The sequence below is a fragment of the Diabrotica undecimpunctata genome, chromosome 8, assembly GCF_040954645.1.
Source record: "Diabrotica undecimpunctata isolate CICGRU chromosome 8, icDiaUnde3, whole genome shotgun sequence".
Taxonomy (NCBI): domain Eukaryota; kingdom Metazoa; phylum Arthropoda; class Insecta; order Coleoptera; family Chrysomelidae; genus Diabrotica; species Diabrotica undecimpunctata.
The window spans coordinates 136,032,096-136,045,045 of NC_092810.1; the positions used below are offsets into that span (position 1 = coordinate 136,032,096).

General features: G+C 33.9%; 1 protein-coding gene across 1 annotated transcript in view; it reads left to right on the forward strand.

The window, feature by feature from the left end:
- LOC140448066 (putative fatty acyl-CoA reductase CG8306) overlaps window positions 1–10,243 on the forward strand; it is a 43,408-nt gene extending 33,165 nt beyond the window's left edge. Inside the window, exons 8-9 of the mRNA XM_072541118.1 lie at window positions 8,510–8,776; window positions 10,037–10,243. Of these exons, the coding sequence (XP_072397219.1) occupies window positions 8,510–8,776; window positions 10,037–10,163 (394 nt within the window). The 3' untranslated portion in view covers window positions 10,164–10,243. The remainder of the gene's footprint in view (window positions 1–8,509; window positions 8,777–10,036) is intronic.
- Window positions 10,244–12,950: the final 2,707 nt, after the last annotated feature.

Here is a 12,950-nt window from a genome sequence, read left to right on the forward strand (position 1 = left end):
CGACAGAAATGCATTTTATTTTAACGGATGCTTATTAGTACATTATATTCCTTTTCTTCGGTTATATCAGTTTTGGTTCTTTTATTTTTTTTTTCATATGCAACTGACCCAATGCGAACAAAACGAATCGTTCGTTTTTCAAAAGTTCTTACGTTTGGCTTCCTCCGTTCAGGATATCGCTATTGATATATTCTGGATGCAACTAAGCAATTTCTCGAACTTTCTAGTAATACCCAGATCACGAGATCTGTTAATTCTTCTACAGAAAAATTCATTTTTAACAATAAGGACAAGCCACACAGACCAATTAAAAAGGTAATAATATGAAAACTGTCATTTTTTCAAAGCCTACTGTTTTACTGTTGTTTACTGATAAATAAAGTCGATTCGCTATATTGACGCGGGTTTCGGATTAACAAAATTATGCTAATGACTCATTGATAACCAGTTGCAGTAAATGACTTCCCAGAAAATTAGGTAAAAACTGCATTAATGGTCATATTTTAAAATACATTAAAATATCATTAGGGTAGGTATAAATTTGTTACAATATTGCAGTTGAATTGATTCTTTGCCAGTGTTGACATTATATGTTTGGTGGAAATATTTAAAAATGCCTAGACGTGTGTTAGATGTAGATAGCCTAATTTTTAGTGTACATAAGTAGTTTACGGATGAAAAAGAAAATGGCGGTCCTTTAAAATCGGTAATGTCTGTTCAACAACGCGTATGTGATGCTCTAGGAATTAGTGAAACCAAACTAAGAGGAGTATTACAAAATCGCAATAATGAACGGCCGAAAGAAGATCACCGAAAAACTCGCCTATCATTGAAAACGAAAGATATTCCAGATGGAAAAAAAATTGAAATTCGTGATACCATTTATCGAATGCGAGCCAACAAGGAACATGTGACCTTAAATACAATTCTCTCGGAATTAAAAGATAGAAAATTTGACGAAATTGGCAGAACAAGTCTATGGCAAGTGATACATAATTTGAGTTTCAAATTTCAAAAGAAGGATAACAGAAAAGCCCTTTGTGAAAGAAGTTCTGTTGTGCATAAAAGAATTAACTTTCTAAGAAAATATTCTAAATTAAAAGAAGAAAGGGCAAATTTTATATATTTAGACGAAACATGGATATTTTCTAGGGGTGCAACCAAGAGAATATGGCAAGATGATAACGTAAAGTCTATCAAACATACTGATGGAGAAGGGAAGCGACACATAATTTTACATGCAGGAGGGAAATCGGATTTTATAGAAGGTGCTGATTTAATATTTTCATCTAAATCAAAATCAAGTGACTATCACGATAATATGAACACAGAAATGTTTGTAAAATGGTTACATGAAAAACTTCTCCCAGGTTTAAGTGAGCCCAGGGTAATTATTTTAGACAATGCACCTTACCATTCTGAAGTATTAAACAAAAGTCCAACGAATTCTTGGACTGTTAATAAAATTAAAGAATGGATGACAAAGGAACATATACCATTTACACAACATATTTTAAAATCAGAATTATTACGCTTGGCAAATATCCACGCAAAACCAAAAACCTTTGTTGTGGATCAGATTATTGAAAATTATCAGATTATTGAAAGTTACGGTCATCAAGTTTTACGTCTGCCACCGTATCATTGCCAGTTTAATCCCATCGAATATATATGGGGAATAGCAAAACAATATTATGACAACCATATTGGGCCTAACGGTTATAGCGGAGACGCAGTTCGGGAAACTTGGCGAAAGGCACTTTCAATTGTAACTCCAGAAGTGTGGTGCAACTGTATATTCAAGTGCGAGAAACTAATAGAAGATTGGTGGACTCGTGAAAATAAAATAAACGAAATAAGTCCAATCATAATAAAAATTAATGGTGATGACAGTGATGATGATGACGATTATGATATTTTTGATGATAATGACTGATTTTCATTTTTGTTGGCAAGTTAAATTTTTTTATTTTTGATTAGAAATTCTCTCCATGGAACAAATATACATAGACCATATTTTCTGTGTGAAGTGTAATATAAAATTATTATTAGGTTTATATTAGCCACATTAGACTCCATTAATGAAGTAATTCTCCTTATTATACTGTCAATTATATAAAAGATTTTCCATTATTATTTAATTAAAAAAAGTTATGGATTATTTTTCATTTCATTTGACCAGTTGATATTTCCCCAAAGAGCAGGTAATTAAAACTGGATACTCACAATAAAATTTTTAATCCGAAACCCGCGTAAATATAGCGAACCGACTATACACAGTGACAATTCGTTTGTTGTGATATTTTTAAAGTTTACACGCGAAATGGCGAAATTGGTAGAACAGTTGTTTAATATAAAATTAGTTAAAGAAGTGGAATAAATAAATAAATGTTACTTCCTCACCTGAGGGTTATTAAAATCCTTTCTTTTGTCCCAACACATCCTCGCATTGGAGTATTTTTCTTTTGAATAGCAGGTACAAGCAATTGTATTAAATGTAAATAATTGATTTTTTTGACATTCTATAAGCTGCAAGAAATTTAGCATCACTTTCTTGTAATTCTTTTGCAGCAACAAAGGCTCTGCAATTTATATTGTGTGAAATGTAGAATGTAGGGATAAACACAATACCTCCTTTTTTCTGCAATTTACGTCTTCTATTATAATAATAAAGAATAATATCTTCATCACTTGAATCACTAGACATTTTTAACGCGATAATAACACTCACTAATATAATATAAAGGTTAAAATTTAAACACCCTATAACAAAACTACTCGTACAGGCAAGAAGTGACTAGTTTCTATTAATTTTCAGTAGCGTAGTGTGCGAGTCACAGTTAGTAAACAGTTGGTAATTCTAGTTACCAACTAGTTTAGTTTCTTTTAAGTAGCTTCATGTGCGGACGGCCTAATGGAATTATCGACCAAACGCACCCTATATTCTTCTTCTTAGAGTGTCATCTCCCTACGGAGGTTGACAATCATAATGTCTATTTTTATTTTTGAACTTGCTGCTCTAAACAAATCAATCGATCTGCATTGATACCAATCACCATATATTCACACAGATCACCACAGTAGATTCTTCAACCATGAGTTCTGCCTTCGACCAACAGATCTTCTTCCTTTAATATTTCCCTGTATTATAAGTCTTAAAATTTCATATTTTGGTCCCCTCATCACGTGGCCTAGGTATAGGCCTAGACAGTTTTCTGGTTTGTATAGTGGTGATTAGTTCTGTTTCTTTACCAACCCTCTTCATTACTTCTTTATTTGTAATTCTTTCAGTCCATGATATTTTTAATACTCTACAGTATGGTACTTAGTCTGATCTCCAAATTTAGATTTTTGCACGTTAGGAGTGGCTTCATTCGTATGCCGATATGGCAATCTCTATTCGCCTGTTTATTTCTGCAGTATGATCATTGGTTTCATTGATCAAAGATCCCAAGTACTGATATTTTTCTACTTGTTCTATCACGTTACCATTGATTGTCAATAGGTGATGTATATTTTGTGGTCTTTTTGTAATTAGCATGTACTTCGTTTTTTTAGCGTTTAAAGTAATTCCCATCTCAGCACTATTTATACTTAAGCTTTCGATAAAATGTTGTAGATCTTCTATACTCGTTGCTCTGATCACAGTGTCGTCTGCATATCGTAAGTTGTTAATTAATTAGTCGTTAACGGTAACTCCCGCTTTGATATTATTGAGCGTGTTTTGGAAAATTTCTTCAGAATATAAGTTAAACAAAAGTGGCGATAAAACACATCCCTGTCTAACTCCTCTACAGATCTTCATTTCTTCTAAGTGTTGCCCATAAATTTGAACTATGGCACTTTGGTTCCAATATAATATTTGCATTATATTCATGATTTTACTGTCAATGCGCTTGTTCATAAGTATTGATATTAGTTTTTCATGTCTTACTTTATCGAAAGCTTTTTCGTAAATTTATTTTTATTTTTAATAATGAACAGTGGCTTATATAGTTCCATACAATATCTAGATATTTATATCAGTCCAAGTATTGAGATAATTCCTACTGGCGTTGAGGGCATAATATTACTCATTCGTCGAAATCCGTACATAGTTTTATATTCCAATAGTTTGAGGGATAAGTTGAGGGGTGTAAAATCACGGCAATCTCCACTTTTTCTTGTTCTGAGTTAGGGACGCCATCTGTTGCGTTTCACATATTCATGCTAGGATCAAAAGCGTCAATCTCCATAGCTGAGTGCGTACCAAACACGGCAATCTCCGCTGCGGCCAATAAGAACCACGAAGCCCACGCACGTGATCAACACATGGTTAGATTTGCCGTTACATCGTGCTATTATAATTTGTTTTAGTTTTGGGAATCTGTACATTGCTTTTGTGCTTTTCCTAAACTATAATTGTGTCTCAGAAATTAGTTTTATATACAAAAAAAGTATAAATATTTTATCATGGAAGTTAATGCATCTCCTGTCACACCAACAAAGACAAAAAAGGGAATAAGATAACCAGAAAAATGGAAGAAAAATATTGCAAAACGTCTAAGGTGAGTACTTTGTGAATGTTATGATTCCATTTCCAAGCCGTTATTGAATTTTGATATTTTGTTTTTCGTTTTTGTTAAATTTTTTTTTAAAACTTGAACCCATTTCAGTACTTATGTTCATAATTATTTGTTGTTGTAAATAGTCTGCGAACAATATGCCAGAATACCCAATATGTGGTCACAATTTAAAAACATAGAAGTGCTGCTTGCTAAAAATGAACGATATACAGAGCTTAATTTCATAGCTTATTCTATGAAACTAAAGATAAAGCTACTCAAGATGCCTTTATTTTAAAATACTGCACTGTGAATCGTACTGTCCGTCGTCGGCCGAAAAATTAAAAGTATTCTCCAAAGAAGCACCAGGTAAAATGTTTCATCCGTAATTTTTTATCCAAGGAGAAAATTCCAGTGTGCCAAGCAGCTTTTTTCAACGTACTAGGGATAATAAAACACAAGCTTTCCTATGCGATAAAACGATTTAATGAAACATTAAACGCAGAGGTGCTGATCGAAAAACTGCGAAATATCGGGATAAGCTGGAACGAGTGCAACAGTTTATAAACCAATTAAAATGTACTGAATCCCATTACTGCCGTTCAGTGACGAAAAGAATGTATTTTCCATCTGAACTCAGCGTCTCAATTGTATATAATGTACCTACACTGCTCAGGCGATTCCATCGGAGACTGTGAAGAGATCGTATTTTCGCTATATATTTAACAGAAAATATAATTTAAACTAAAGCTATCTTTCTTATATTCATAGATTATGAAAAGGCGTTTGATACTATAGATCATCATAAAATGCTTCGAGCATTGGCTGACTGCCGCATTAACTACCGATATATCGCCGCATTGACTACCGAGTATCTTCATGAAGATACCAAGAAGTTTCGAATAGAACGTGGAATAAGACAGGGTGATACTATCTCCCCTAAATTGTTTACAGCTGTTCTTGAATATATGTTCAAGCAAATGGAACTAGAGGATAACATGGGAATTAATATAAATGGGGAAGATCTGAACCACCTAAGATTTGCCGATGACATCGTTTTAATATCTGATAGAGTTGATAAAGCTACAAAAATGCTGCACACACTCTATAAAGTGTCAAAAACAATTGGTCTTAAAATTAACACCTAAAAGACAAAATTTATGACCAACCTTGTAGTCAGCGGTAAAATTCTGATTTAGAGCCATAGCATCGACCAAGTAATAGCTTACATCTAGGGCATGAGATTCGCTTAGGCCGAGATAATCAGACAACTGAAATACAAAGAAGGATAGGTCTCACACGGGCTGCCTTTGGTAGATTGAGTAACATTTTCAAGTCTATTATCCCAGTTTGTTTAAAAAGAAAGGTTTTTAACCAGTGCGTTTTACCGGTTCTTACATATGGTGCAGAAACACTGACTCTGATAAAAAGAACAATAGATAAAATAAGAGTTACACAACGCGCTATGGAAAGATCAATATTAGGTATTACCATCAGAGATAAAGTACCAAATCTAGAAATAAGAAGAAGAACAGGAGTCACAGATGCAGTTGAAAAAATAGCCATGGCTAAATGGGCTTGGGCCGGACATGTTGCCAGATTAACGGATGATAGATGGACCAGAAACATTCTGGAATGGCGACCAAGGCAAGAGGCATATCGAAGCAGAGGACGACCACCGACTAGATGGACGGATGATATCAAGCGCATCACCACAAACTGGATGCAAGAAGCTGAAGATAGAAATAGGTGGAAAATTTTACAAGAGGCCTACGTTCAGCAGTGGACAAATATAGACAAATTCATGATTTGATGATAATTTGAACTTTAAAACTCTAAGAACATACGTTTGCTCAAAATATTTACAGATAAGTGAACGCATTAAATACGAGAAAAATGAGCAATCTAAAATTAAACTAATGACTGAAAAACGGCTCCACAAGCTTAGAGCGAAAGCATTTTTCCAATTTCTTCAAGAAAACAGAGAAGACCGAGTCACTTTGTCGTTTGACTGCTAAAAAAATTTTGGTCCTCTCCAAAGTTCCTGATCAAAGTGCTTATTATTCAAGGAAGCTTTATTTTTTAACTTTACTGTTGTTGAAGGTCCCTCAAAGTCTCCACTTTCAAAGGAAAACGTATTTTCATACTGTTGAACTGAGGACATGTTTGGCAAAGGATCAAATGAAATTTCCTCTGCAATCTTTCATCGACTCAATGACACTGATGTTGGCAACATGTCAAAGAAAGTACGACTGGTCGCCGATTGCCAAAATAAAAACTCAATAATTATTGGTGTAATTGAGTGCTGTAAATGGCTAGCCGAGAACGCACCACCAAATGTTAAATTACTTAAGTAAGTTTGTCCTGTATTATGTATATAGTGTACTATTACATGGCGTGGAAGCTTGGACGTTAACAGTCAGCTCGTTACGACGTTTAGAGAGCTTTGAGATGTGGGTATTTCGTCGTATGCTGAAAATTCCATGGACCGACCGCCTTAGAAATGAAGAAGTTTTAAGGTGTATGAATAGAGAACGTGAACTCACAGAAACTCACAGAACTTGTCAAGAAGCGTAAAACGTCTTATCTTGGACACATATTTAGACACGACAGGTATAACTTCCTTCAGCTTATTATAGAAGGGAAAATAAAAGGCAGATGCGGCCCGGGTAGACGACAAATGACCTGGCTGCGCAACATCAAAGATTGGACAGGATTAGACTTTCAAAGTTTAATAAGGAAAGTCCAAAATAGGGAAGACTTTGCAGAGGTCATCGCCAACCTTCGCTAAGAAGACGGCACCTAAAGAAGAAGAAGTTTTTCCTGTAGTTGGTCACTCATTCTTACCATCCGTTAGAGTTTTCGGTCAAATTTAGAAGCATTTACGAAAACAAGAAGTAGTAACGACACCTAGCGAATACAAGGAAATTATCTTTGAATTTTCTACGGTCGTTGATATGAAACAAAGCTGTGTTTACGATTGGAAGTCTGTTGTTCAAGAGGTTCTTACACCAGTAGGAGCATGGGGTTTTCAGTTAAAGGGTTTATCAAAGATACATTTTAAAACCATGTAGGACAGGAAATGTTTTAATACGTGGTGAACTTCATTACAAAAACGATTTCGGATCTTTTGTAAATATCAGTATTTGAAAAGGCATGATGATGATATCATGATCAATCCAGAAAAACTTATCCCCAATGCTCACAAAGTAAATAATTTAGAACTGCGTGATGTGCGAAATCATTTGACCAAACATTTTGGTTTAGACTGGACACAATCTGCCGTTATGAACAAGAAGGAAATCAGAACTACTTGGAAAATCCAGTTTCAGAGTTAGAGTCTGTCGAAACCTGTGAATATATATCCGAACCGAACTACCGGATATTTTAGTTTAAGTGATATGTATATAAATTGTTTACATATTATATTATTGTTCAATATCAAAATATATATTTTTTTTTTACTAAGTAACCGACGCAATGATGTTTTAGTCTCAACACTGGGATCATTTTCATATCCGTCAATATCTAAGCATTGCAAACAAAGACGACAATCTCCATACTAAAATATTAAAAAAAAGAAAAGAAATAATTTCTTAAGCTAATCTTTCTAAACATCCGATCACAAACCAAATTTTACATCATTCTTCATCAGTTTTATTGTTTTAATTTAATTTTCTAGTTTTTCGCGATTTTCCAAAATTATGGAAATGGGTGATTGCCGACTTTGATTATACACCCCTCACTTATGGTGTTTTCGAAAAAGTGTATATTGAATAACTGCCGTGCCCTTAGACATCTTTTATGTATTTAATTTTTTGACAAAAAATGACTTGACCCATTTTTAACTTTAGCTGACCAATTATAACTTTTTTATTTTCTATGGGATAATAAAAAACAATATAAATCGGAAAATAACTAAAGTGGTACTTTTTAAGACTATTTTTTTTGTATTTCTGTTTCAGTGTCTTGATCCTCCAGCGAAAGATTTATATAGCTAATATGATATTAGCGCCATTCACGAAAACCTCGTACCAAATTCCTAACCATAAAATAATGAAGGCTATAGAAAATGTAAAAGACGAAGATTCGCCATTCGCACTTGATGTACATCGTCATAATTATGATGAACAATACGAATATTTTGTACAGGCTAAAAATGTAGCAGTAAAGTATTTGTTAAGAGACGAAAAGGATTTTGAGCTCGAAAAGGCCAAAAGAGTAAATTACAAGTATGTATTTGCATTTCTTTGTAAACCATTTATACTGTTAAAATTTATTAGTTCCAACTTATTAATGGAAGGTACTCTTAACGTCCATGTTTCCATGCCGTTTAACAATATGGACTATACATAGCATTTAACCATCCTGTAGCGGAGATTGAAGGAAATATTGCGGTTACATAATAGCGGTTTAAATTTGATAAAAGATTGTCTTGATTGTTCGGTACGGCATTTTATTTCTTGTTGTTATATCCCATTGGTCATTTATCATCATTCCCAAGTATTTAAATATTTTCACTTGACCGATTGGAGCATTATCTACTTGCAGTTGTATTCTTAAAAGTGCGTTTTTTCTTATTACCATGCATTTAGTTTTTCCAGCATTTATCTTTAAGCCATATATTTTTCCTATGGTGTTTATTTTATTTAACATCAACTGCATATCATGTTTGTTGTCTGTTATTATCGCGGTGTCGTCGGCGTAACGAATGTTATTAATGTTATTTATCGGGAACCCGTTTACCTTTATTCCACACTAGTCTTCCAGTGACTCTGCAAAATGTTCTCCACATAGAGATTGAAGAGCATAGGAGACAAAATACACCCCTGTTGCACCCCTCTTAAAATTTCAAATTCTTCTGTGTTGGTTAATTTGTTCAGTCCCACTTGTGCTTTTTAATTCCAATAGAGATTCTGGAGAACTCTTATGTCTTTTTCGTCAAAGTTAGCGTTGTGTAGCATTTTTATCATTGCGTCATGTTTTACGGTGTCGTAACGCTTTTTCATAATCGAGGAATGTTATGACTATATCCTTTCGTTGATCCATGCAGTTTTGTACAAGCGTATTCAAACAGAAAGCTGCTTCACGTGTGCCCAGTCCGCTCTTGAAACCAAACTGTGTCTCACCGCTTAGATCTTCCAGCTTTCTGAACATTCTTATGTGAAGGATGCGAAGAAACACCTTAAGCATATGGCTCATTAAACTTATCAGTCTGTGGTCTTTGCATTTTGTGATTTAGGGATCATTATAAAGATTGAATAAAGCCAATCCGTTGGAATGTGGCCGGTGTTATATTTGGCATTGAAAATTGTGAAAAAAATGAAATGAAGACTATATAAAAATTTCTAAAATCTGCTTTTAAATAGAATTTCTCATACTTATTTTTAAGGTCCACAATTATAATGCTTCTGTAAGTTTACACATCTAATAATTTTTGATTACTATGCTTCTATTTGTACAATACTAATTGATTTGTTTTTTATTTTTAGTTATTGGATTGCACACGTGGCCTTACAGACTGTGTTGTATGGATTATTGATATGGATCTTGTTTTTCAAAGTGGATATTCTTACTGTATTATACAATAGAGTTATTCAATATTTTGAAAACTTATAATTAAATACTAAAAATTTCTTGAACAAAATATTAAAACAAAAAAGTTTCAACTGTTTGTTTAATAAAGATTTTGGGTGAAATTTACCTTTAATATTATCAAACTCCTTTAAAAAATAATCTTTATAAGTAAACGACAGCAAGCGACCATACTAATTAACACATCCAAACAATATGAAAAGTTTATAACACTATTATTTTATATGGGATTTAAACACAATTAATCGTAATTGGAAATCGGTTTCAAACAACTTTAAAATAAAAATCTATTAGTTATCTTAGATGAGAAGAGACCATGATGAAGAAGAAGTGGATCTATTTTATGATGATCTCGAAGCTGCTCTTAAAGACCATCAAGGACATTTTACTTTTATATGTAGTGATTTTAAAGCCAAAATAGAGATGAAATCCAACCCTAATGAAACACCACTGGGAAACTTTGGCTTGGATGGTAGAAATGAACGTGGCGAAATATTGTTAAGGTTCATGCTGCAACATGAAGTATTCCAAAGGAACAGTTTTTTCAAAAAGAAACCACAGAGAAGATGGGCATGGCAAAGTCCTAATGGAAAAACTCAAAACGAAATAGATTTTATTGTTACGGAAAAAAAACACACCGTTAAAAACATCACGGTTCTAAACAGATTTGATACCAGTAGCGATCATAAAATGGTACGAGGTAAAATAGAAGTAAGATTAAAGAAGGAGAGGTATAAGATGATTAAAAAGAAGAACAAATCAAAACCATGCATGAAACCATAAGATGTAGATAGTTCTCAGCAATGTATTTCCGACATACTTAGTAGTCCTGAACCAGAAAATAATATAAACGACTTAGATAATAAATTAACAAATGCCTTACTGGAAAGTCAAAACAAATTCTATCCTAGAACTCAAAAAGAAGAGAAGCTTAGCCAAAATACCGGCAACTAATGCAGAAAAGAAGAGAAATGAGAACCGAGACGGAAACAAGCATTAAACAAAAATTAAATAAAGAAATATCCAAAGCTGTTAGACACAAATACAACCAAAAACAAATCGAACTTACCATTGAGAACAATAGAAGTATAAAGTATTGAGAAAAAGACTAAGAACAGGAACAAGGTACATAATAAAGATTAAAGATAGAAATGGTCATCTTACAACCAACAGAGAGGAAACTCTTAAAATAGTTGAAGACTTCTACAAATTGCTGTACACAAGCCAACACAAAGCAAATAGCAGAGAAGATCAAGTACTAGAAATATTAACAAGGAAAAAGCGCATTGTCAACCAAGGATCAGAACTACTACCGGAAATCACGATACACGAAATAAAACTAGCCCTAAGAAAAGCTAAGAATAACAAATCTCCATGCGAAGATTGTGTAGTTACTGATGCAATTAAAATCGGAGGCACTTGCCTACTCAAAAAAATAAAAAACCTTTTTAACATGTGCCTTTTGGACAGTAAAATATCCGACAAATGGCACAATGCTGTGGTAATTCTATTGTACAAAAAGAAGATCCCCGTGAATTAGAAAACTACAGACCTATGTCTTCTTAGTCACCTATACAAACACTATATCGATGAAACTACATAAAAACACGGATCATATCCCAATCAAAACCAGGAAAACGTCCACAAGAAGCTTCTTCATATGGGCCTATTTCACTGTTACCCGTCGATGTGTAAATTATACGAAAAATTATTCTTGAAAAGACTAAAACCGATTATAGAGGAAAAAAATCCAATTCCTAATCATCAGTTTGGGTTTAGAGCAAGCCACTCAACGATAGATCAGGTGCATAGAATAACAGATATAGTAGAAAAAGCTCTATGTAGCTCTCGATGTAGCGCAGGCTTTTGACAAAGTGTAGCATGACGGATTATATCATAAAAATGAGATGCTACTTACCAAAACAATATTCTGAACTACTAGAATCGTATATATCTGACAGATACTTTCGAGTTAAATATGAGGAAGCATATTCAGAATTAAGCTTAAAGTATTAAGTTAAAGCTGGAGTTCCACAAGGAAGTGTCCTGGGGCCAGTGCTTTACCTGCTCTATACCAGCGATCTTCCATCATTAGAACCTAACACAATTACGACATTTGCAGACGACAGACACATGCATTTTAGCAGTCGGACAAAACCACGAGGATGCAGCAACCATGCTACAGAACTCTGTTGAACAAATTAAAATCTGGACGAGGCGATGGCGTATCAAATTGAATGAAACAAAATCTGTTCATGTCAATTTTAGTAACAAAAGAGAACAACATATCCCAGTTAGTATAAATAGAAACCAAATACCTTATGCAAATACTGCAAAATATTTGGGTATGACATTAGATTCCAAGCTACGTTGGAAAGCACATATTAAGAAAAAAAGAGTAATTAGATATTAAGTTCAGAAAGATGTACTGGTTGATGGGAAAAAAATCCACTCTGTCTACTTATAACAAATTGTTATTGTATAAGCAAGTCCTTAAACCGATATGGACATATGGGATACAGCTATGGGGCTGTACAAAAGAAAGTAACATCCAAATTATACAACGATATCAGAATAAATTATTAAGGAACATCGTTAACGCTCCATGGTACTTCAGAAACTGTGATCTTCATCGAGACCTCCAGATGGATACGGTTATCCAGACAATAAGTAAGTTTGCCGAGAGTCATGAACAAAGGCTCTCCAACCACGTGAATGTCGAGGCCATCAAACTCCTAGACAACGCCAACCAGATAAGAAAACTTAAGAGAACGAAGCCGTTTGAGTTAGTGCTATAAGTGAGCGAAAGTG